The sequence below is a fragment of the Manihot esculenta genome, chromosome 9 (genome assembly GCF_001659605.2).
Source record: "Manihot esculenta cultivar AM560-2 chromosome 9, M.esculenta_v8, whole genome shotgun sequence".
Classification (NCBI taxonomy): Eukaryota; Viridiplantae; Streptophyta; class Magnoliopsida; order Malpighiales; family Euphorbiaceae; genus Manihot; species Manihot esculenta.
In genome coordinates, this window is record NC_035169.2 from 15972566 (window position 1) to 15999668 (window position 27103).

Here is a 27103-nt window from a genome sequence, read left to right on the forward strand (position 1 = left end):
TATTAAATATGAAATTGTAATTTAAAAATAAAATATATCAAGTGTGCCACTCAATATAAATGCATAAATTTAAATATACTACTAAAAATATAAATTTGAACATATGCAGGTTTAGCCGGATGGTCAATACATCTGAGTAAATCTAACAGTCTCATATTCTATTCTTCCATTCCCAATCCCCATTTCAAAAAGAAATATATATATATATATATATATATATAAATATATACCACACTTGTAAATCATTTTATAACCTATTTTAAATCCGTCTTTATATATATATATAAGAATTACATACAACTAAATACTGTTACCATATCATACATATTTGAGTGGTGGATAAAAGAGGCACATATCATTCAATGTCCTTGTCCTCTTCACTACCAATATTAACAGGCTGATCACTATCTTCAGCTTCTGCCAAATCTTCATCAGCATTAGAATTTGAATTTTGATCGTCCGCATAAACTTGGGAGCTTACTACTTCACCCCTCAAGTTTTTATGTTTAAGATTCCCTGTCAAGAAAACAAGAAAGGATTAAGGCATTTTTGGAGCTGCTAGTGCACAATCATTAAATGCGCACGACAAGGATTTGAGTTGGAAGATGAACAGCTATTGCGAAAGTTTGTTGGTACAATTCAACAGCTAATTGCAAAAACTTCAAATCAGCCTTTTCCATTTAAAATTTTACTTAAAGAACTGCAAGACGCCTAATAAGCTTCACATGAAGCCCATCCAAATTTGTCATTAACTTAAAAATTTCAGATTCAGGTCATAGGCAAAAAGAAAAGCCCCGAGAAAAAGTTGAATTTTTTTGATGCATAATATCATAGTCCAACAACCATAGTAATTTTTGTGAAAAGATGGAAGAAACCTTATGACACATTAACACAATTAATATACTTCCATACCCATCCAAAAAGTACAGGCAGTCGGTGTTGTATGAAGAAGAGCCTTAACATGGAACAAGAAACGTTCTATAGATCGCTTTGTTGGAGGAATTTTGCTAGTGATAGCAATTTGTTTCGAGCCCTTGCCAAAAGAAAAAAAAAATTTCAGATTGCTAGCTATAATTCCAATACTAAGAAGTTTTATGAACAATCTTACAGGTGAAACAGACCTTTGCTTCAGAGCATAGTGTCTGTATTGTTCTTGTGGCCTTTTGAAGCTCCTTCACCTAACTCACGATGAAAAATAAGTTCAAATTAGGAATCCAATTCAATATTCAGATCATTCAAGAAAAATCAAGTAGAAGTTCAGTGCAAGTAATATTTACCAATTGGATTATAATCTCACTGTGTGTTCGAAAGTGGGCCTGTAAGAACTCAAACACTGTAGAATCATTAATTAGTGCACCAGCAACTACATCTTCTAGATCCCATTACAAAGAAAGCTAGATGTACCTTTAAGGAACGAATCGACAAACTTCCCACCATATTTGACAGCCATGGCACGCACAATTACCTGCCCGTTAATTTAACAAGTGAATATTTCTCATGAAATTTGAAACTAATAAATAAAAGAAAATTGAATGAATGAATGTCAGCGATGGAACCTCTACAATCCTGGTTACCTTGTCATGAGTCCTGCACGTACTAACCAAGGAAACCACCACATTCACAGATCTTTGTATTTTGATCAAATGGTTTTCAACCATTTCAAGCTGAACACCAGCTCCAGTTTTCCTGAGAATGACATCCTTAACCTAATCATAGCACAGGAAATAATTAAATTCTCTCGTCAATTTCAATAGCTCATTTGCAGTGTCAGGTAATGTCGAACTCACCAAGCTGTTAAGAATAGCAAGGTTCTCTTCATGCTGCACATAACGTCAATTTATGTTAAAACATCTCCACCAGGAAAGAGAAACACCAATGGTAAAATTAAGAAAATTTTAAAAGAGACTATTGATTTTACCATCACACGATACCACATAGCAAAAGTTTCATTGCACAAAGTCGAAAAACCGTGATTATCATGCTCGGTCATTGTTTTGCAAGACGGAACCTAATACAGAAAGGGAACTGCATTCAGCGTTGGTTTACAAACTAACAAAATCATGTTGTCTGGGTCAAAATGAGATCACTGCACCACGGTTCAAGCAAATCTCCAAAACCCAATTCCATTTCATTCATTAATTTGTTATCCACACAGAAGCCATATTAGGATGACCCTTTTCTGAACTCTTGAGTCGATGCAACGTAATGAATCTTGTGCAAAGAGATTTCTCTTGTTTCTTTATTTTTTCTCTATACGTGATTCTGGTTTCTTCTTACTGCCATTGATATAACCCTGCAGCTTGACCAAGCAAGATAATTTTGCCCATCAAGCTTAGTAAGACTAATTTGAAGAGAAGGGTTATCAGAACTAGAAACATTAATTTTTCTCTCGTTTGCCTTGATCAAACAGATCTGAACTCACAAATAGGAGATTCAACAAAACAGACCAGACCCAAGAAAAACAGAAAAGCAACGTAAAAAACGAGCCCAATTTTTACCAGCACCAAACAGGTCCGAAAAAACAATAGAAGGCTGAAAAAACCAACGACAGTGACCAGACCAGTGACCTCTGTCGGATAACGCGTCATGCGCCTGCAGAAGCAGGCACGTGGGACTGAAACACCGAGAGTGATAAGGCGCATGTGACTACGCGCTGGATTCTAGACACCGGAACACTTGTAGAACAGCCGGCGACGTCACTGCGACTCCTCTAACACCGGCGGTGAGAGAAAAAAGTGGCCTAAATGGGAAAACCCCAAAGAGCAATAGGTGGCTAAGTGAAGAATTTTGGAAAAATTTAGAGTATTCTTATATTTCACTCTTCATCTTTACAATTGGTCTACATGACTACTTATACACAAATAATTATATCTAAATAGAAAATAAATAATTAAATAATAATTATAGAGATAATTAAGAATTCTAATCAAATCAAATCATATCCCTAGAATCAGATAATTAAGAATTCTAATCAAATCAAATCATATCCCTAGAATCAGTTATAATCAACAAATAAGTCAACACTCTCCCTCAAGTTGGTGCAAAAATGTCGCAGATTATGATAGATCTTGTTGTTGAGCCCTTTAGTAAACACATCCACAAGTTGCCTAGTAGAAGTTACATGAACTAGACTCAAGACAACGTCTGTTAATTTTTCTTTAATGAAATGCCGATCAATTTCAATGTGCTTCGTCCGGTCATGTTGAACTAGATTTTGTGCTACACTTATAGCAGCTTTATTGTCACAATATAAAGTAATCTTGTCTCTCTCGAACAATCTCAACTCCTCCAATAACTTCTGCAACTATAAGAGTTCACATACACCTTGAACCATTGCTCTATATTCTGCTTCAGCACTTGACCGAGCAACAACACTTTATTTTTTGCTCCTCCAAGTGACAAAGTTCCCTCCCACAACTGTACAATAGCCAGAAGTGGATCTCCTGTCATCGAGAGATCCTGCCCAATCTGCATCTGTAAAAGCTTCAACTCGGAGATGACCATGTTTGGAGTAAAAAAGCTTTTTCCCTGGCGCAGACTTTAGGTATCTCAAGATGTGAAATACAACCTACATATGAGTCTCGCGAGTGTCATGCATGAATTGGCTGACTAAGCTAACAACATAGGCTATATTCGGTCGAGTGTGTGAGAGATAAATCAACCTTCCTACCAATCTCTGATATCTTCCAATATTCACGGACTCACCAGTTCCTGCTTCCAGCTTGTGATTACTTTTAATGGGAGATTCTGCTGGTTTACACCACATCATACCAGTTTCTTCTAAAAAATCCAGAATATACTTTTTTGGAAAATGAAAATTCCTTTTTCTGATTTGGCCACCTTGATACCTAGGAAATATTGCAGTTTTCCTAGACCTTTGATTTCAAATTCCTGAGTCAACAACCTCTTTAGTTAAGCTATTTCCTCTTTGTCATCATCTGTCATAAGAAGGGTGATCTTACTATTATGATTTTTGATAAATAGAGTGTGATCAGCATTGCTTTGTTGGTAACTAAAAGACATCATGGCTCTATTAAATCTGTCAAACCAAGCTCTGGAAAATTGTTTTAGCCCATACAAAGCCTTTTTTAACCTGCACACCTTTCCTTGTGTCTTCTCATCAGCGAACCCAGGAGAAATATCCATAAACACTTCTTCCTCTAAATCTCTATGGAGGAAAGCATTCCTCACATCAAACTGTTGCAAGTCCCAATCCAAGTTGGCTGCGCAAAATAACAGAACTCTGATTGAATTCATTTTTGCAACTGGAGCAAATGTCTCTTGATAATCCACTCCATAGGTTTAGGTGAATTCTTTAGCAACCAATCTAGCCTTAAACCATTCAATTGTGTCATCAGTTTTGTGTTTCACTATGAACACCCACTTACAGCCAACGAGTTTCTTTCCAGGTGGGAGAGTGACAAGCTCTCAAATCTCATTTTTAGCCAATGTTTTCATCTCTTCAATTATTGATTCCTTCCATTTAGGATCTGCAAGAGTTTTCTTCCAATCCTGTGGAATAGACAAGGCAAAGGCTCTATAGAAAGGAGATAAGGATTCATAAGAAACAAAGAAATAGGGTGTTTAGTACAAGATCTGACCCCTTTTCTTTGTGTAATAGGTTTAACTAAGTCATTGGAGCATTCAAGAGTTGTGGATAACTCACCAGAAAAAGATTATTGACTCTGAGTAGACTGCATAATGGCTTCTTCTGCCTTATCTCTCCTCGAATACCTTCTCAAATCTGGCTTGTCTAAACAACCAATTCTCTCTCCCTGATTGGACATCTCCCCCTGTCTACTAGAACTCAAACTCTCTAGTTGAACCATATCATCCAGAATCATTGAATTCGGGATCACCCATTCTTGCTCATTATTCTTCCCTTGAAGAGGTGAGTGGATGGTACTGAAGTAGGGTTCAGTTTCTCGAAAGGTAACATCCATACTGACTAAGTATTTTCTAAACAGAGGGTGATAACACCTATATCCCTTATGTGTCGGAGAATACCCAACAAACACACATTTAAGGGCCTTGAGATCCAATTTCCCTACCGTCCTAGTATGGACAAAGCAAACAGACCCAAATACTTTAAGTGGAACAACGTATGAATTCTTCCCTTGTAGAACCGCCAAAGGACTCATAAAGTCAAGAGTCTTGAGAGGCATTCTATTGATAAGATAAGGAGATATAAGGATTGCATCTCCCCAATATAGATTCATGGTGAACATAAGAGATCGAGTTACCTCCAATAGATGCTTATTTTTTCTCTTAACAATGCCATTTTAAGCACTAGTATAAGGACAACTAGCCTGGTGTACTATCCCATTACACTCCAAATAAGCAGAAAAGCTACTATCCATGTATTATCTTTCATTGTCAGTTCTCAAAATTTTCACCTTAGTATCAAATTAAGTCAAACCATCTTATGAAAGGATTGAAAACAAGAAAAGACATCAAATAGGCCCAAGTCATTCGAGTGTGTTGAGATTATTTTTGTATGCTGAGATTATTTCTGTAAATAGCCTAGATTTGTAGTGATAATTAGGGATATGATTGCGTGATATGATTGGGATATGATTAGGCTATAATTAAAGAATTAATTTATTTTCTTACCTAGTATATACTCTTGTAAGTAATATATATACTCAAATTGGCTTGATGGGAATAATCAAATATTTTCTCTCAAATCTTCTGCTCTCTTTTTCTTCTTTTCATCAAAGTTTCATGGTATCAGAGCTAAGAAATTTGGTTCACCTTTGAGTTGCAGATCTGTCATCTTGCTTTGGTGACTTTCTGGAAATCAGTTGGTCTCACCACCCAGCCCATTCTCCACGCCGGCCTCCGATCTACTTTCTGGCGAAGCACCGCCTCCAGACGTGCCTCCACACGCCACCCCGCACAGACTTGATTCCGGCTATGCGCCGGCGCGTGCACCACTTTACGGCAACCTTTTCACGCCGGCAATTCTTCTCCCAGCTTTGTCCGGCACCGGCGACCAAAGCCCAGTAGGTCCTGTCATCATATCAGCTCGCCTTCACACGTCCTTCATCCACATGCGAACGCGTGAACCATTTTCCGGCGACCATTTCACGCCGGTGATTCTTCTCCCAGCTTCGCCAGGCGCCGGCGACCAAAGCTTAGTAGGTGCGATCGTCAGATTTACTGTTCACATGCGTTCTTTTTGGCAGATTCGGCTTCTTTTTGCAGATTCGGGTCCCTACTCGGTCCTTTGTTGTTTCAGAATCTCTCTCGACATGTCTAAGAATCAAAACACCCTCAATACAGGTTCTGAGTCTCTTAAACCTGTCTTTTCAATTGCTATGGTTAAGTTGCAAGGGAGTAATAATTATGTGTCTTGGGCTGCATCCGTAGAATTATGGTTTGTAGGATAGGGGTACGATGATCATTTAACAAAAAATGCCACTGATTTCATTGCCACTGATAGACCCAACTGGGTTAAGATTGATGCTCAATTATGTAGTCTTTTATGGCATTCGTTAGATCCCAAATTGCTTGCTTTGTTTCAATCTTGCAAAACTTGTTGTAAGGTTTGGACTAAGGCTAGAACATTGTATACTAATGATATACAATGCATCTACAAGGTTGTGTCGGATATGGTTCACTTACAACAAAATCATTAGGATATGGCTAGTTACTTGGGTCAAGTAGAAACTCTAAAAGATGAATTTAATTCTCTTATGCCCTTTACTGATGATGTTGATGCGCAAGAACAACGTGATAAATTCTTTATGGTTTTGGCATTAATTGGATTGCGATTTGACCTTTGCTCTGTGAAAGATCAAATTTTGACTGGATCAGTTACTCCAACCTTAGAAAATGTGTCAACTAGGCTCTTACGTATTTCCCTTAGTAAGAGTGATGTTACAGATATGGAATCCTCAGTTTTGGCTGTACAAGAAAATCAAGGACAAGGAGGCAATCGCAAAGGTAAAGGAAAGAAATTTCATTGCTCCTATTGTGATAAGAAAGGTCACAGATGGGATGCATGTTGAGCACTACATGGCCGACCACCACGGTCCAATCAACCTGATAATACTGGCAAGTCAACAGCTCATCTTGCTCAATCTAATGAAGGTCTGCTTCCACAACCTACCAATAAATCTCAGGACTTAGATTCAATTACTTTAATTGGAGAGGACTATAAAGAATACTTACAGTTCCAAGCAGCTAAGCAACATCCTCCATCTACCAGCATTGCTCACTCCGGTAATTCTTTTGCTTGTCTAACTAAGTTTTCACCTGTTGGTCCATGGATCCTAGATTCTGGTGCTTCTGATCACATCTCTGGTAATCATAATCTTTTCTCTATTCTTGTTTCACATTCTACACCATCTAAAGTCACCTTAACTAATTGTTCACAAACTCAAGTTAAAGGAATAGGAGACTGTTATAGGTTATAGGAAATAAATATGTTAATATAGGAAGTAAAAATTGATAGATGGGTCAGTTGCTTAATTTTAGGATTGTATAATTATAGGCTTGATTTTCCTTCCTGTTTAGATACCATCTCATGTATAAATAGGTTGTAATCTCTATTGTGAAACACAACAAACAAAATATTATCTTTCTACATGGTATCAGAGCCATTCTCGTAGAGATTTATTTTTGTTCTCTCTCTCGTCAAGTTTTAAATTTTTGGAGACTTAGGACTCCTGTTCTTTTGTATTATCCATCTAGGGTAATATTTATCTCTCACCGTCCATCTAAAGAGGATGCCAAAGTCGCCTTGCAGCCCCCTTGTCAAATTTGTGATTTGTTTGCCGTTTGCGTATTGGGTGGAGGCGTTTTTTGATATTGTTCATTTGGGTTACTCATAAAGGGTAACATTTGGAGACTTAAGGCTCTGTTCATTTGGATTACCCATAAAGGGTAACATTTGGAGACTTAGGGCTCTGCTCTATTTATTGGGCATTGTTCATGGGAATTGGTCATCGGTACTGTTCACGAGTACTGTTCATCGGGTACTGTTTCATAGGTATTGTTCATCGGGTACTGTTCACAAATATTGTTCACGGATTCGAAATTCTATTCATAATGAGGTGATTAGTCTTATTAATCATTCTAAATTTGTTAAAGAATTAATGGAGTATTTGGAATTTTTATATTCTGGCAAAGAGAATATTTCCCGTATTTATGATGTGTAAGGCGTTTTACCAAGCTGAAAAAATGTGGTCTCCCGTTCTAGTGCTGAACCTGAATGTCGAGTCATGGCAAAAGCCGTTTGTGAAGTTTTGTGGGTATGTCAACTATTGGAAGAAGTTGGGTTCACAAATTCGGTGTTTGCTAAGTTGTATGGGACGAGTTGATTATATATGTAACAAGTTGGGCATGATTAACATTTATACTCCAACTTGAGAGGGAGTATTATAGATTATAGGTTATAGGAAATAAATATGTTAATATAGGAAGTAAATATTGATAAATGGGTCAGTTGCTTAATTTTAGGGATTGTATAATTATAGGCTTGATTTTCCTTCCTGTTTAGATACCGTCTCAAATTGGTTATAATCTCTATTGTGAAACACAACAAACAAAATATTATCTTTCTACAGACGTACAACTTCTTCCATCTATTTCCTTAACTACTGTCTTGTTCACTCCTGAATGTCCATATAATTTAATCTCCATTAGCAAATTGACCAAAAATCTTAATTGTTCAGTAACCTTTACTACTAATTCTGTTGTTTTACAGGACCGGAGTACTGGGAGAATGATTGGAACAGGATCTAAGTCACAAGGATTGTACCACCTTTCCACCTCTCCAGTTGCCTTTGTTTCTACCACGTCCACTGAGCTTGTTCATAACCGTTTGAGACATCCTAGTCTTCTCAAATTGCAGAAAATGGTCCCCAGTCTTTCTTCTTTGTTTTCTTTATCATGTGAGTCATGTCAACATGGGAAACAAACTCGAGCTTCATTTCCCAAGCGAGTCAATAACAGGGCTACTTCGATGTTTGACATTGTTCATTCAAATATTTGGGGTTCAAGTCGTACAATTTTGGGATTTCAGTATTTTGTTACTTTTATTGATGATATTCTCGTTGCACTTGGTTGTTTTTTATGAAGAATCGCTCTGAGTTATTCTCCATTTTTCAAAAATTTTGTGCTGAAATACAGAATCAATTTGGTGTTCGCATTAAGGTTTTGCGTAGTGATAATGCACGAGAATATCTTTTCTCCTCTTTTTTTCATTTCTTGTCTACTCAAGGTATTACTCACCAGACTTCTTGTGCCCATACTACTCAACAAAATGGTGTTGCCGAGCGCAAAAATTGGCATTTGATTGAAACTGCCCGCACCTTACTCATACATCATAATGTTCCGCTGAGTTTTTGAGGCGAAGCAGTCTTTACTGCCTGCTACTTGATCAATCGTATGCCTTCCTCTTTTTTGCAGCATCAGAGTCCTCATTTGGTTCTCTTTCCTAACCAGATCTCCAACCAGTTGTCACTGCGAGTTTTTGAATGTATATGTTTTGTTCCTGATCATACCCTTGGTAAAGACAAACTCCAGCCCAAATCAGTTAAATGTGTCTTTCTTGGCTATTCTCGACTACAAAAAGGTTACAAATGCTATGATCCCACTGCTAACATATATTTTTTCTCTGCAGATGTCACCTTTTTTGAAACCTCCCCTTACTTTTCTTCTAGTCCAACGCATAAAACCTTTGTTCCTAGAGCTTTGCCTATACCTGCACCTCTTGTCTCTCCTTGGCCTTATGTCAGTCCACCCCTTCAGGTCTACACTCGTCGGCCCCACCCATCTGCTACTAACAATGATACTTCTCTCCCTGATGCAGGTACTCCTAGTGACTCACCTCCAGTTCCATCATCACCTACTTTGGTCATGCCTTCAGTAGCAACAGCTACTCCTCCTCTTGCTAGAGCAAAAAGGTATTCGCTCTTCTCGCAATCCTCATCCCATTTATAATTTTGTGAGTTACCATCATTTGTCTCCTTCCTATTATACTTTTGTTTCCACCATGTCTGCTGTTTCTATACCCAAGACAGTTAGAGAAGCATTGAATCATGTTGGTGTAATGCAATGGTTGAAGAGGAGGAAAGGCTCCTAGATAGGTTAGTACCAAAAAAGATAGATTTAGGGTTTTGAAACCCTAAAGAGAAAAAATTGAATTTGAACCCTAAAATCAGAAAAATGCTCTGATACAATGAAGAATTTTAGAAAAATTTAAAGTATTCTTGTATTTCACTCTTCATCTTTACAATTGGTCTACATGACTATTTATACACAAAATTATATCGAAATAAGAAGCAAATAATCAAATAATAATTACAGAGATAATTAAGGATCATAATCAAATCAAATCAAATCATATCCCTAGAATCAGCTAGGATCAACAAATAAGTCAAAGAGATAATTAAGGATCATAATCAAATCAAATCAAATCATATCCCTAGAATCAGCTAGGATCAACAAATAAGTCAACACTAAGGTTTATGAAGAAATTTCAGATTTTGGAATCTGAAATTAAACCCAAAAAATAGCCACAAGGCTTTGATTTTCTAAATGAATAATTTTTATAAGATTTGGGTATTTATACACAAAATCAAAGCTAATTAGGAATATCTACAATAAAGGTATTGAATAAAAATCTCTAGAATCAAGCCTAATTAGAAGCCAAATAATCTGCCTAAATCAATTCAAGACATTTAATATGGAGTGCTTTTTAGATACAAATTGAGCAGGATCTAAGATTGGTAGGAAGGAGGTAGATTACAGAGTATTGTATTTTTGTTAGAGGAAATTTAGTATCATAAAAAAGTAAGAAACAATGTGTGATTTCTCACTCAAGTGTAGAATCAAAATATCGAGCTATGGCACAATATGTATATGAAGAAATTTGAATATGTCAATTATTAGATGAAGTTAACCTCAAGGTCTCATCTCCAATTAGGTTATAGTGTGATAATCAAGTTGTATTGCATATCACTTCAAATTCATTGTTTTATAAGTGAACTAGACATATTGAAATTGGTTGTCACTTTATTTGTCAAAAGGTCCAACAATAAATCATCTTGACGGTACATGTCAAAACTGGAAGACAATTGGGCGATATCTTCACAAAGGCTGTAAACAGAGCTTAAGTTGACTGCATTGGTAATAAGTTGGGCGTAACTAACATCAATACTCAGGAGTATAATTGCTATAGCAAGTCAACTATGTAGTTAATGCGTGATTACGTATATATCTTTTCCTATACTAAGTAGCATGATCATAGGGGATTACCTCTATTCAGAATAAATACACACAAATTTTACACAAAGATAACAATAAAAAACATGTGAAATTCTTGTTAGTTTCATATGGTTCTAGATTATCTTTAGAAAACAATGAAAACCATACTTCTTACTTTTTTCTTTAAAGACAAGCCATTTTTTTTATTAAATCTAACAAAAATAAAATTAAAATCTAGTGTCCTCTTTGTAATGATTTTGATTTTTCAAATAGAAATTAGTGAATTACTACCATTGCTATAATCACCCATCAAACTCAAAGGCTACAATTCAAATTCTAATCTATTCAAATGAAGCCTTATATAATTGATTTCTTGGAAACAAGATCTAATACTAAGAGTATTTGCACACCTCAGGCAAAATGGAGCAAGCCAGTTCATCCAGCAAATCAGACTTGGACTCACTATTCTCCATGTAAATAAATAATATCTTTTGCATGATTTCTCCCTGAACAAATTTAACACCTTGTTAACATGTAGGGTTATCTCATCAGTTGTCAAAGATTAAGGAAACAAGAGCTAAATCAACATAATAGAAGTGGTCTTACTTTGTTTTTCCAACCATTCTCTAGGCTCATATCATCCCACTTGTGCTGCAGAAGCTTTTGGGCTGAAGTTCCAAGTATGCTCTGCAAAGTTGGAAGGATCCTATCAATGGATATTGGGTGCGTACTTTCAACATTCCTCTCCAACTTATTAAGGAATATCTGGACTGAGGCAACAATTGATTCTAGGGTAAAAAGACACTCTGAAGCCAACGTAAAGGACGATGAACATGCTGCAAGATGTAGATGCAATTATAATTATATATATATACATATATATATATATATATATATATATATATACACATTACAGCCATAAAACAATTTTTTGATATAGAATATAATAGAATACCTTTACTCAACACATCTTCTAAAAATGAAGCAGCACCTAAATATAAATACTCCATTGTCCCAGGTAAAGGCCTAGGTTGTATGTCAGAGAAAACAATCTCAGATATTTTGCTGGGCTGGAAAGCTTCCAGTAGATCTGAGAGAATTGTTTTTTCCCCTTGAACTTCAGGAAGGTTTAACATCTGTAATTAAGGAACAAATGGTAAGGATATAATGTAAATTAATCAACTAAGACTGTTGACGACCAATATAGAGGCTAAGGGTTCAAAAGAATCTTTACCTTACTAAAACAATGAAGTATTTCCTTAGATACCGAAACAGACATAGAATAGTTTGAAATTCCAAGCTTGGCTATCTCTGGATTGCCAGCAAGTGAAGAATGCACCTTCCAATGTTCTTCACAATGTTCATCACCTGATATGATTTGCTCATATTTGTGTGATTGTGTCCCCTCTATATGCATAATCAAATTTTATTAATAGAAAATAAGGAAAATTACAAACAAAAGGACCAAATATCATTATCCCAAATCTTATTTTAAAACAAAACAAATACAATGAAAACACTAATTTAATCCTCTTCATATGGACATCAATAGAGAAACCACTAACAAAAACAAATAAAAAAGGAAAAAAGAAAACGAATCTTAGAATATTGCATAAACAAACTACGATGTTGAGAAATCCAAGTATTTCCTTTCGTCAAACATGATCAATATCATAGTTGTGAAAGGCTCAAGGCAAATTGAGGCACAAAGGGGGTTCGGAGCCTATATAAAATAAAAAAAAAAGGAAACATTAATGGACAGAAGAAGCAGGTTGGTGGCAAATGATGGAACTATGGAAGAGCAGCCATCAGCAAAATGAACATTAAAAAAAGGGCAGCAGCAGCATGCTAGCAGCATTCCAGCAGCAATTCAATAGCATAACAGCCATGGGAGTGAAGGAGAAAAAGTGAAAGAAGGAAGAAAAAGAGAAAAAAATTAAAAAAGGAGAATGATAAACTAAAAAAAGAGAACAAGAACAATTTACTTGGTATGTTGAGATTCTTGAAAATGAGTCTCGATTGTTGGAGATTAATTTTTTCTTCTTTTTTCTTCCTCTCTTTTTTTTTTTCTCTTTTTAATAATAAACTAAAAAAAGAGAACAAGAATAATTTACCTGATATGTTGAGATTCTTGAGAATGAGTCTTGATTGCTGGAAATTAATTTTTTCTTCTTTTTTCTTCCTCTCTTTTTTTTTCTCTCTTTTTCTTTCACTCCCACAGCCATTGCTTGCTACTGTGCTTCTGTGATGTCTTAAAGTTTTAAGTCTAGGGAAAATTTAAGGCTATTTATATACATGGCGAATTGAAGGGCGCGGGCGTGCCTCGCGCATGCCCTGCGCCAAGGGCGCCTCAAGCATGTCGCCCACCCAGTGCCACCCCAGGCGCTAGGGCTGGTGCCTAGTGCGCCTTGCGCCTCAAGCGCACCTTTCACAATGCAACTCAATATTGTGATAAAGAAAGAACAACATTACCTCCATTAACCTATAAAATCTTCAAAAAACTCAAGTCTCCATACATACTCCACTTTTCTCATAAGCATCAAAAATCCTATTCCAAAAATAGAATAGGACATACAATGAAAGAAGAGATGAATATATCCACTTATATTGTGTTTCATATGGCCAGCAACTCTTCACATCTGTAACATTTCTAATTTAGCAACCCTACCAAATTGGATGTCCGAATCTTACCTTCTTTAAGAATAGAAACTGCTCTATCAAAATGCCTTCTGAGATTTGGGAAAAGTGGTCTAATTTTGGTCAAGAATTCTTTCACAGCCATTCTACAGAAACCAGGACCGGGATTTGTGCATCTGGATGAGAATTGCTTTGTAGGAGTGAAGTAATCCACCTTGTTGTGAAGATCACTCAAAAGGTATAAATATACGGGTAACTACTACAGAAATAACCCATTAGCCATATTCAATATATTGTTCCATTTATGTATATATATATATATATATATATATGAATGCATTTATGTATAACAAGCTGGGTACCTCGGCTGTAGGATCAGAACAACAGGAGTCTTGCTTCTGCAGTCAAAAAAGCAAATTGAATGACTTGAAGTATACTTCTATTTATATAAGCTGCATACATCATAAGCAATAGAAGTGCCACAGTTTTCAACCACAACTTTTAGACAATCCAGGTTTAAAAAAATATGCAAAGTTACAAAAGAAAGTGCAAAGTGCATTGCAACAATCACCTTCAGCTAGAGGCTTAGCTGTTCATCTATAAGGTTGTCTTTTCTCTAACAATAATTGCAATTGACATCAACAACTACAAATTGGGTACAACATACGTGATGTGCTGTTTAATCCAAAACTTTAGCCAAACTCTCAATAATGAAGAATTCATTTATGTGCACTCCTACCAAATGTGGCTACTCAAAGGAAATCCAAGTTGGCCACATAGCTAACATCTAAAGTGCAGTATTTGAAGTACAGTTGGAGTAAGCGAAACAAATTACAAGGAGAGGTAAAAATTGAATTGATGCAAATGATACTCACACAAGCAATGTAATCTGTAAGTGGACCAGAAAGAGATGAAACTAATATGGGTCAGGGGAGAGAGAGAGGAAGAGAGGCAAGTCCCATGCAGATTTTGACAAAGTTGTTACAAAGTTGTTAAAGGCATGCCTTAGGCTCAAGGCTCACCAGCATAGTTATTAAAAGCACATTTTAGCCTCAAGACTCACTAGGCTCCAACTCTAATGCCTCAAAAGGAAAGTGGCATGCGACATTAACCCGACACTTATCTTAGGTGCAAGAACTAAATAGTAATTTTTCCATATATATATATATTCATAACTCACACCACCAAACCCTAGACTTCTTTCTCTTTCCCCACAAAAACTACTATAGGTCTCTTCCGCATGTTTATTGTTTGCTTTCAATGTGATTGAGAGTGTAGCAGAACAATTCCCCCTTATAGTTATTTTGACTCCTCTTTCGTCATTGTATACTTTGTGGGTTCTTTGAGAATATTCTGCCAGAACTTTGTCATAAGTTCCTCCTGCATGTATAAGTTCCTCCTGCATGTCGTCGGTTCTTGTTCAACAGTTTCAGAGCTGCGCTGTTGAAACACACCATGCTATTTGCAAGAGCTGCACAAATTCCTCCTTAATGTTCGCCTCTCATCACCTCCACATCAGCCATGCACTCCTTTAGAGCTATTCTTCATCAAGGAAGACAAAGTTGGAGATGCAAGTGTCTTGATTCGAATTGGGAATTTCGCCATGCAAATCAGTTTCATGTCTCTTTTTTTGTTGCGCTTTGAGTTGTATTTGCATTGTAATTTTAGTTGATTTTTTTTATATAAATTTTACTAATGTGATTCTTTACAATTGTAATAAAATTTGCTTAGTTCAAAACTGAGTTCTGAATTGTATAACCAACTGAACCAAATACTTTCTTTGGCTCTTCTAATGAAACCAATTCAATTTAGTTAAGAAAATTTCATTAATTCAGTTCTGATTTTCAGTTCGGTTCAAAACCAAGCTGATTGATTGCATATCCCACATCAAACCATAAAATCCTAAAGTTGATAGTTTGCAGACAAAACAGAAACCGCGTGAATGCCATGCAAAAACAAGAAGGAACATATTATTACAATCTATTGCAGATGTTAATATTCCTATACTAACCTTTGAAAATTCCAAAAGGGAGAAGCATTGCATCAGTAGAGGCCTGAATTTACATCTCTGTGCATTCAAAGCCTTGGAAGCTGCTGGAACTTCTAAAATTAGCTGTTCAGTAGAATCTGATTCTTGATCTGCAGAATTGAGTGACTTCAAAGGTTGGCCAGAAGAATCCTCATGTACAAGCTGTTTGCTGCTTACAGCTCCCCCTTTCCTTAACATTTCAAAAATTGTTGGCTGCTGGAGTTTCCTATTTGTACCTGAACTTGATTGAGTTGAGACTTTGTTATGTCTGTTCTTGTTTGGAGATATGGTATCGTGTGTTTTCTTATGCTTATTGTTAATTTCTGCATGCATCATATCATAGGCATTATCAAAGAGTGAAGTTCCAGAATGCTGCACATGAAGATGTAGCTCTGGTAGAGACATAGGGTGGCTTCGAATGGAATTATTTAACAAGCTTTCCAGAAATCTGCATTTGTCAGTATCAGTATCATGAGACACAATGCTTTGGTGGATAAACTTCAATTTTATCTATATCAAAAGGAGAAAGACTGGAAAGCAATTGCTTTAAGTACGTGTAAGACTAGAAAGTAATTGCTTTAAGTACATGTCATTTGCCACTTTTATCCCCCTACAACAAAAGCTTTTAACCTTTGCTCTCCTCCTTTCACAATAAGGATGCAGAGAACCACATCAAATTTCTCATGCAAACATACACAACCCATACAAAGTCACATGAATATTTATAAAGAGAAAGACATAATTTCCATTCAGATTCAGAAAAAAAAAAAATCAGGCTGCTATCAACCACAATTGCATCCCAAAAAGGCCATACACAACTAGACAAACTAACCATCCTCTTTTCTCAAGCCTTCAGAATCCTGGTAATGGGCTGTGTGGTTTCAAGTTCTAATTCAATAGAGATGAGAGGTCACATTATAGGATATGAATGGGACAAGTGGAAAAAGGTCAGTATAGATGAAATGGCTGCCAAGAATGTCAATGATTAAATTCAAGATGATAATATTACTCTGGTGGCTACAACTATTAATAGTTCAAATGCAGCAACTAAAGAGGCACTTCTACAGGTTATTCATCCTACAAATTGTTTCATATTAGCCTCTGCTCAAATGTCTGTTGGGATGGATTATGAGAAATCCTTTTGGGTAAGATATATGAAGATTACATAGCAACATTGGGAGTTGACAAATATGTACCGGGCTTTAGCTATCTTCAAATAAACTGTACTTTGGAAAGAATTGGGTTTAGTAAATCAATTCAACCTATCAAATGATACTTGACAATGACCAACAACAACAAGGCCAAGCAGGAAATCACATTTCAAAAAATACAGTTGCTGGACATCGTTTCAACTTCTAACTATATATAATTTCCCAAAGGAGAATAAAAGTTGAATATCCATACTTTAATAACTCTTAAACGTGACAGAAGGTAATATATTTATTCCAACAGGCAAATATAATCTACATCCAGAAAGGTCTTGGGCACGCATCAAATCCATTTATAATTACTTTCGTCCAAGCCAATACAATATGAATCTAATCACAATAAAGGTCATAATTGTACATATTACCCTTTGGTGCAACAAATACCTGGAAGCATGAATAATTAGATTACTAAAATTTTCAGGGCATCCAGCACCTTATTAGAATTAAAAATGTATTGCAAGGCTATCTCCTTCAGTGTTTCTGTTGATGCACCTAGAGTTGCATGCAATTTCACAAAATTGCAGATTGCTCCCTTGCTTCATTACATAAAAGAGTAGATGTAATGCACAAATTATCAAGGAATTGAGAGAGCTAAGAGTTTACACTAGATTCCTCAATCGCTTCAATAGTTTGGCAATTATATCCTCCTTCGTCACTTGGCTGATGCATTCAAATCCTCGAGCAACTTGTGTACAGAAAGCATTAAGCTACATGTAAATGCATCAAAAGCACAACTTATATGAAATCCAAAATATAAATAAAGCACAATCCAGAAGGTAATTCTGTCACACTACAAAAATATACCAGTTCTCTTATCCAGTTGATTGCATAATAAAGAGAAAGGCAAACAATCTGTTTCTGCTTTGCTGTCAGTGACTGCCAGCCTGCTACAGAGAAGTACTAGCATCAAACAAGACAAAAGATGTCAGTAAACTTGTTAATATAGGCAATAACACACTAGTTAAATGTAGAAAAGCCAAGTCAATGGGAAAAAAAAAAGTTCTAAAAGTTGATGAGACAAAGACCTAGATAATAGAAATTTGAAGCATCATTGGCTCCACCAAAGATCAGTCATAGGTGCTTCAGTACCAACTTTCAAAGGTGTACTAGGGTAAGTTTCATACCTATATTTTTGTAATAATTTAGCAGCTTAATACATTCATACAAAAGAAATCCATAAAATTATTGTTATAGAATATTTCTTTGACATTTTCTCCACTCTAAATTCTTAGATATATGAAATGCTGCTACTGTTACCATGCTTATGATGGTGTAGCTGATTGTTATAAAAAAAACCTAGAACAAAAAAGTAGGAGAATAGGAAGAAGATAGAAGACAGAGAGAAAAAGAAGGAATTAGAAAGAGTTAGAGAAAGATTCTGAATTTCTTATTATGATTGTATTCAAGAATGCCATATACAGGTAGAATGTCTATCGGTTTTGAAACCGATGATGAAAAGAAAGAAGAAGAAAGCAGAAATTTTGAGAGAAAATATTTGATTATTCCCCTCAAGTCAATTGGAGTATATATACTACTTATAAGAGTACATCCTAGGTAAAAAAATAAATTAATTCTCTAATTGTAGCCTAATCATATCTCAATCATATCACATAATCGTATTCCTAATTATCACTACTGTTGACTTATTTGCTAAACCTAATTGATTCTAGGGATTTGATTTGATTTGATTAGGATCCTTAATTATCTCTGTAATTATTATTTGATTATTTGCTTCCTGTTTAGATATGATTCTTTGTGTATAAATAGCCATGTAGACATATTGTACAAATCAAGAGTGAAATACAAGAATACTCAATATTCTTCCAAAAATCTTCATGGTATCAGAGCCTTTTTCCTGATTTTTTGGGTTCAAATTCAATTTTTCCTCTTCAGGGTTTCAAAACCCTAAATTTACTTTTTTGGTACTAACCCATTTAGGAGCCCTTCACTCTCTCACCGCCGGCACCAGAAGAACCGCCGGACTGCCGCCGGCCGATCGACCAGCCCCGACGCCGGAAAAGCTTGCGCGTGAGGCTCACGCGCCACCTCTTCCCGGCGCGTGACCCGGCGCTTCCCGGCGCGTGACCCATCATCTGCCACTGCTTTGCTGCTCCGATCACTCCGGCGACGATTCCGATCATCTTTCCGGCCTTCCCGTGCTGCTACCCGGTCCTTTTGGTGAATCGATTGGGCTCTCTTGTGTGTACACCCTTGAATACCTCCTATTCTGTCACCGTTTATAAACCTTTACCATGACAGAAGGTAAAAGGGTGTCAATGGCAGAAGGTAAAAGGGTGTCGATAGCAGACTGTACAAGAATCTTGATTCCTAACTCTGATTCCTCATTCTTTAGTGCCACATCTGACGTTGTAAAGTCAGGTAATACTTCATCTCTCCATAATATTCCATGGATTATCGATTCTGGTGCGAATAGACACATGACAGGTTCGTCTAAAGGCCTTCTCAATTATTTTCCTTCCCTAACCAAAGATAGTGTCAAAATTGCTGATGGCTCTTTTACTCCCATATCCGGAACAGGTTCTGTTATTTGCACATCCAATATTAAATTATCATCTGTCCTCCATGTTCCCCACTTTCCTGTCAACCTTTTATCTGTTAGTGCTATCACCAATGCCCTTAATTGTAAAATTGAATTCTTTCCTGATCATTGTGTTATTCAGGATCTTCACACAGGAAAGAGGATTGGCAATGGTAGACTGCATGATGGCTTATATATGTTGGAGGGTGATCCAGGTTCTTCGATATCTCAAGCCTGTTTTGGAGAAAATAAAGATGTCAATCAGGAAATAATACAGTGGCACAGACGGTTAGGACATCCATCATTCTTTGCCTTAGAAAAACTTTATCCTAATTTGTTTGCTAGAACTCAGTTTGATTCTCTATTTTGTGATGCTTGTGAGTATGCTAAACACACTAGAACATCCTATCCTTTGAGTCATAATAAAAGTCAAATTCCTTTTGCGACTATTCATTCTGATGTTTGGGGGCCTACTCAAACTGTCTCATTGTCTGGTAATCGATGGTTTGTCACCTTTATTGATTGTTGTACTCGAATGACTTGGGTCTATTTAATTAAAGCTAAAAGTGATGTCTTTTCTTGTTTTCAATCCTTTCATAAGATGGTTTGTACTCAATTTAATACTAAGGTGAAAATTTTGAGAACTGACAATGGAAGAGAATACATGGATAGTAGCTTTTCTGCTTATTTGGAGAATAATGGGATAATACACCAGACTAGTTGTCCTTATACTAGTGCTCAAAATGGCGTTGCTGAGAGGAAAAATAGGCATCTATTGGAGGTAGCTCGATCTCTTATGTTCACCATGAATCTACCCAAAGCATATTGGGGAGATGCAATTCTTGCATCTGCTTATCTTATCAATAGAATGCCTCTCAAGAACCTTGACTTTATGAGTCCTTTGGCGGTTTTACAAGGGAAGAATTCATACGTTGTTCCACCAAAAGTATTTGGGTGTGTTTGCTTTGTCCATACTAGGACGGCAGGAAAACTGGATCCCAAGGCCCTTAAATGTGTGTTTGTTGGATATTCTCCAACACAGAAAGGATACAAGTGTTATCATCCTCCCTCTAGGAAATACTTCGTTAGTATGGATGTTACCTTCCGAGAAACTGAACCCTACTTCAGTACCAACCCCTCACCTCTTCGGGGGAGAATAATGAGCAAGAAGAGGTGATCCCGAATTCTGTGATTTTGAGTGATATGGTTCAACCAGAAAGTTTGAGTTCTAGTAGACAGGGGGAGATGTCCAATCAGGGAGAAAGAACTGATCGTTTGGACAAGCCAGATTTGAGAAGGTATTCAAGGAGAGACAAGGCAGAAGAAGCCATTATGCAGTCTACTCAGAGTCAAGACTCTTCTCCTGGTGAGTTACCTAGTCATGAATCTTCTTCTGGTGAGTTACCCACAACTCTTTCTTCTGGTGAGTTACCCACAACTCTTGAATGTTTCAATGACTTAGATAAACCTATTGCACAAAGAAAAGGGGTCAGATCTTGCACTAAACACCCTATTTCTAACTTTGTTTCTTATGAATCTTTATCACCTTCCTATAGAGCCTTTGCCTTGTCTATTTCCTCTGTGTCTATTCCACAGGATTGGAAGAAAGCTCTTGCAGATCCTAAATGGAAGAAAGCAATGATTGAAGAGATGAAAGCATTGGCTAAAAATGAAACTTGGGAGCTTGTCACTCTTCCACCTGAGAAGAAACTCGTTGGCTGTAAATGGGTATTCACAGTGAAACATAAAGCTGATGGCACAATTGAACGATTTAAGGCCAGATTGGTTGCTAAAGGTTTCACCCAAACCTATGGAGTGGATTATCAAGAGACATTTGCCCCAGTTGCAAAAATGAATTCAATCAGAGTTCTGTTATCTTGCGCGGCCAACTTGGACTGGGACTTGCAACAGTTTGATGTGAAGAATGCTTTCCTCCATGGAGATTTAGAGGAAGAAGTATTCATGGAAATTCCTCCTGGGTTCGCTGATGAGAAGACACAAGGAAAGGTGTGCAAGTTAAAAAAGGCTTTGTATGGGCTAAAACAATCTCCCAGAGCTTGGTTTGACAGGTTTAGCAGAGCCATGATGTCCTTCGGTTACCAACAAAGCAATGCTGATCACACTCTGTTTATCAAACATCATAAGGGTAAGATCACCCTTCTTATTGTGTATGTTGATGATATAGTGGTGACAGGTGATGACAAAGAGGAAATGGCTCAACTAAAGAGGTTGTTAGCTCAGGAATTTGAAATCAAAGATCTGGGAAAACTGCAATATTTTCTAGGTATCGAGGTGGCCAGATCAGAAAAAGGAATTTTCATCTCTCAAAGAAAGTACATTCTGGATCTTTTGAAAGAAACTGGTATGATGGGGTGTAAGCCAGCAGAATCTCCCATTGAAAGTAACCACAAGCTGAAAGCAGGAACTAGTGAGTCCGTGGATATTGGAAGATATCAGAGATTGGTAGGAAGGTTGATTTATCTCTCACACACTCGACCGGATATAGCCTATGCTGTTAGCTTAGTCAGCCAATTCATGCATGACCCTCGCGAGACTCATATGCAAGCTGTACTTCGCATCTTGAGATACCTAAAGTCTGCGCCAGGGAAAGGGCTTCTTTATTCCAAACATGGTCATCTCCGAATTGAAAGTTTTACAGATGCAGATTGGGCAGGATCTCTCGATGACAGGAGATCCACATCTGGCTACTGCACAGTTGTGGGGGGAAACCTTGTCACTTGGAGGAGCAAAAAACAAAGTGTTGTTGCTCAGTCAAGTGCGGAAGCAGAATACAGAGCAATGGCCCAAGGAGTGTGTGAACTCTTATGGTTGCAGAAGTTATTGGAAGAGTTGAGATTGTCCGAGAGAGACAAGACAACCTTGTATTGTGACAATAAAGCTGCTATAAGTATAGCACAAAACCCAGTCCAACATGACCGAACGAAGCACATTGAAATTGATCGGCACTTCATTAAAGAAAAATTAACAGACGGTGTCTTGAGCCTAGTTCATGTGACTTCTACTGAGCAACTTGCGGATGTGTTTACTAAAGGGCTTAACAACAAGATCTATCATAATCTGATTTGCAAGTTGGGCATGTGTGACATCTTTGCACCAACTTGAGGGGGAGTGTTGACTTATTTGCTAAACCTAATTGATTCTAGGGATTTGATTTGATTTGATTAGGATCCTTAATTATCTCTGTAATTATTATTTGATTATTTGCTTCCTGTTTAGATATGATTCTTTGTGTATAAATAGCCATGTAGACATATTGTACAAATCAAGAGTGAAATACAAGAATACTCAATATTCTTCCAAAAATCTTCAACTACAAATATAGGTTATTTTCAGAAAAAATCTCAATACTCCCCTCAAGTTAGAGCGTACTGTCATATGCTCCAAGCTTATTACAAATATACTCGATTCGTGAACCTCGAAAAGATTTTGCGAAAATATCAGCAAGTTGATCATTCGAGTTGACAAAACTAGTAGAAATACATCCCGACTCAATCTTTTGCCTAATAAGATGGCAATCCACCTCTATATGCTTCGTCCTCTCACGAAAAACTGGATTTGATGCAATATGGAGGGCAGCTTGATTATCACGTATTAACTTCATTTGGCCAGTATCCCTATATTTCAATTCTTGAAGGAGTTGCTTCAACCAAATGAGTTCACATGTTGCTAAAGCCATAACTCGATATTCTGTTTCTACACTTGATCTTGCAACCACACCCTATTTTTTGCTTTTCCAAGATATAAGATTCCCTCCCATCATAATACAATATCCTTAAGTAGATCGTATATCTGAAGGGGAACCTGCTCAATCTGTATCAAAATAACCAACAATTTATGAGTGACACCAGTTCTCATAGAGTAGTCCTTGTCCTAGAGCTCCTTTGATATATCTAAGAATGCGAATGACTACATCCTAGTTACTATTGTATGGGGTTTGAAGAAATTGACTAACTACACTTACAGCAAAAAAGATATCTGATCGAGTGATAGTGAGATAATTGAGCTTGCCAACTAATCTTCTGTATCTAGTAGGATTTTTAAGTGGCTCCCCCTGTTCAAGAACTAGTTTGACATTTGGATCCATAAGAGTGTCCACATGTCTACAGTCTAACATGCTTGTTCCTTCCAATATGTCCAGAGTATATTTTCGTTGAAAAATTGCAATACCTGTTTTAGATTGTGCCACCTCAATCCCCAAGAAATATTTCAATTTTTCTAGGTCTTTATTTGGAAATGACTGAACAAATGTTGCTTAAGCTGAGAGATTCCATCATGATCATTTCCTTAATGACAATATCATCAACATAGACCACTAAGTAGATGCATCTATCGCTATTATGACGAAAAAATACGAAATGATCAAAATTACTTCGAAACATTCCAAACTATTAAACTACAGTGTTGAATCGTCCAAACCATGCTCTTGGAGACTGTTTTAGACCATATAAGGAGCGTCGAAGACGACATACTAAGCATGACTCTCCCAGAGTAATAAATCCTGGAGGTTGCTCCATATAGACTTCTTCGGCGAGCTCACCATGAAGAAAGGCATTTTTAATGTCCAGTTGATGAAGAGTCCAGTGATTAATTGCAGCCAGTGAGATAAGGAGGCAAACAGAAGCTATTTTGGCTACTGGAGAGAAAGTACCACTGTAATTAAGCCCAAAAATCTGTGTAGCCTTTAGCTACAAGGCAAGCTTTAAGGCAATCAATTTTGCCATCAGGTCCCACCTTAACTATGTAAACTCATCGACAACCAACAATAGACTTGCCAGGTGGTAAAGAAACTAGTTTCCAAGTTTCATTATTATAAAGAGTAGTCATCTTCTCAACCATTGCAGCACACCAACTAGGATGATCCAATGCTTCGCTAGAAACAGTAGACATGGTGGAAACAAAAGTATAATAGGAAGGAGACAAACGATGGTAACTCACAAAATTATAAATGGGATAAGGATTTCGAGAAGAGCGAATACCTTTTCGGAGAGCAAGAGGATTTGTGCTTGTAAACAGTAAATCCGACGTTACTGTTCACAAGGGGCATGTGAAGACGGGCTGGGCAGGTGACAGGACACATATTGGAGAGATTTAGTCCTTGTATCTGCTTATCTTATCAATCGAATACCCTTCAAGACCCTCACTTTATGAGTCCTTTGGAGGTTCTACAAGGAAGGAATTCATTCGTTATTCCACCAAAAGTATTTGGGTGTGTTTGCTTTGTCCATAATAGGACGGCCAGAAAGTTGAATCCTAAGACCCTTAAATATATATTTGTTGGGTATTTTCCGATAAAAAAGGAATACAGGTGTTATCACTCTCTATCTAGGAAATACTTTATCAAAATCTTACCTTCAGAAAAACTCAACCCTACTTCAGTACCACCCACTCACCTCTTCAGATGGAGAATAATGAGCAAAAAGAGGTAATTCCTAATTTCGTGATTCTGAATGATCTAATTTAGAGGGAGAGTTCTAGTAGACAGAGGGAGACGTTTAATCAGAGAGAGAATTGAACATTTGGATAAGCAGGATTTGAGGAGGTATTCGAGGAGAGACAAGGCAGAAGAAGTCATCATGCAGCCTACTTAGAGTCAATAATCTTTCTTCTTTTCTTCTGGTGAGTCACCCTCAACTCTTGAATGCTCTAATAATTTAAATAAATCCATTGCACAAAGAAAATGTGTCAGATCTTATACCAAACACCCTATTTCTAACTTTATTTCTTATGAATCCTTGTCTCTTTCTTATAGAGCATTTGTCTTATCTATTTCCTCTATGACTATTCTATAGAATTGGAAGAAAGCTCTGGGAGATCCTAAATGGAAGGGAGTAATGATTAAGAAATGAGAGCACTAGCCAAAAATAAGACATAGGAGCTTTGTCTCTCTCCCACCTGAGAAGAAACTAGTTGGTTGTAGGTGGGTATTCACAGTGAAACACAAAGCTAATGGCACAATTGAACGGTTTAAGGGCAGATTGGCTGCTAAAAGTTTCACATGAACCTATGGAGTAGATTATCTAGAGACATTTGCCTAGTTGCAAAAATGAACTCAATCAGGGTCCTGTTATTTTGTGCAACCGACTTGGACTGGGATTTACAGCAGTTTGATGTGAAGAATGCATTCCATAGAAATTTAGAGGAAGAGGTGTTCATAGAGATCCCTTCTGAGTTTATTGATGAGAAGACACAAGGAAAGGTGTGCAAATTAAAAAAAGCTTTGTATGGAATAAAACAATCTCCTAGAACTTGGTTTAACAAGTTTAGCAGTCATGATGTCCTTTGGTCACCAACAGAGCAATATTGATCATACTCTATTTATTAAACATTACAAGGATAAAATCCTTCTTATTGTATATATTGATGATATAGTGGTGATAGATGATGACAAAGAGGAAATGGTCAACTAAAAAGGTTATTGGCTCAAGAATTTGAAATCAAAGATCTAGGAGAGCTATAATATTTCTTAGCCAGATCAGAAAAAGAGATTTTTACCTCTCAAATAAAGTACATTCTGGATCTTTTAGAAGAAACTGGTATGTTGGAGTAGAAATCAGCAAAATCTCCTATTGAAAATAATTACAAGATGCAAGCAAGAACTAGTGAGTCTGTGGATATTGAAAGATACCAGAAATTGGTAGGAATATTGATTTATCTCTCATACTCGACCGGATATAGCCTATGTTGTTAGCTTAGTCAATCAATTCATACATGACCCTTGCAAGACTCATATACATGATGTCTTTTGCATCTTGAAATACCTAAAATCTGCGCCAAGAACATAGTCATTTCCGAGTTGAAACTTTTACAGATGTAAATTGGACAAGATCTCTCGATGACAGAAGATCAACCTCTAACTACTGCATAGTTGTGGGCAGGAACTTTATCACCTGTAGAAACAAAAAATTAAGTGTTGTTGCTCGGTCAAGTGCCAAAACAGAATACAAAGCAATGGCCCAAGGTGTATGGGAACCTTTGTGGTTGCAAAAGTTATTACAGGAGTTGAGATTGCCTGAAAGAGACAAGATAACTTTGTATTGTGACAATTGTTATAGAAAGTAAATATGTTCATATAGAATGTAAATATTGATAAATGTGTTAGTTGCTTAATTTTAGGGATTGCATGATCATAGGCTTGATCACCTTTCATTTCTAGATAAGGTTTTTCATGTATAAATATGTTGTAATCTCTATTATAATATACACAACAAATATTACCTTTACCTCTCTATAAAGAGATTTGAGATCTTTTTTCTTCTGTTCTGTTTGGAGACTCAGAGCTCCATTTGTGTTGTTCTTTTAGGTCACCCATATAGGGTGACATTTGTCTCTCACCGCCCTTCCAAAAAGGACGCTGGAGAGACATCAACGCTGCCCTGAATAGCTGACGGCCGTTCGACCGGCGAGTGAGATTCACGTGCCGCGACAAGTTTTTTGACACCGTCCCACTCACCG

General features: G+C 36.9%; 1 protein-coding gene across 9 annotated transcripts in view; it reads right to left on the reverse strand.

The window, feature by feature from the left end:
- Nucleotides 1-245: 245 nt before the first annotated feature.
- The window catches only part of LOC110623400 (Fanconi anemia group D2 protein homolog), a 58778-nt gene continuing 31920 nt past the window's right edge, over nucleotides 246-27103 (reverse strand). The window contains exons 15-31 of one of the 9 annotated variants that reach the window (XM_043959469.1): nucleotides 17896-17991; nucleotides 17695-17798; nucleotides 15866-16331; nucleotides 14217-14252; nucleotides 13909-14110; nucleotides 12452-12624; nucleotides 12173-12353; nucleotides 11824-11987; nucleotides 11628-11723; nucleotides 1919-2008; nucleotides 1788-1820; nucleotides 1575-1706; nucleotides 1405-1465; nucleotides 1278-1333; nucleotides 1122-1178; nucleotides 913-1033; nucleotides 246-516 (exon numbers count right to left, since the gene is read on the reverse strand). In XM_043959469.1, coding sequence (XP_043815404.1) covers nucleotides 356-516; nucleotides 913-1033; nucleotides 1122-1178; nucleotides 1278-1333; nucleotides 1405-1465; nucleotides 1575-1706; nucleotides 1788-1820; nucleotides 1919-2008; nucleotides 11628-11723; nucleotides 11824-11987; nucleotides 12173-12353; nucleotides 12452-12624; nucleotides 13909-14110; nucleotides 14217-14252; nucleotides 15866-16331; nucleotides 17695-17798; nucleotides 17896-17991 — 2229 coding nt within the window. In that variant the 3' untranslated portion in view covers nucleotides 246-355. Of the gene's footprint in view, nucleotides 517-912; nucleotides 1034-1121; nucleotides 1179-1277; nucleotides 1334-1404; nucleotides 1466-1574; nucleotides 1707-1787; nucleotides 1821-1918; nucleotides 2009-11627; nucleotides 11741-11823; nucleotides 12054-12172; nucleotides 12354-12451; nucleotides 12625-13908; nucleotides 14111-14216; nucleotides 14253-15865; nucleotides 16332-17694; nucleotides 17799-17895; nucleotides 17992-27103 lie in introns of those variants that run through there. The other 8 variants (XM_021768334.2, XM_021768333.2, XM_021768331.2 and 5 more) reach the window with 8 other exon arrangements.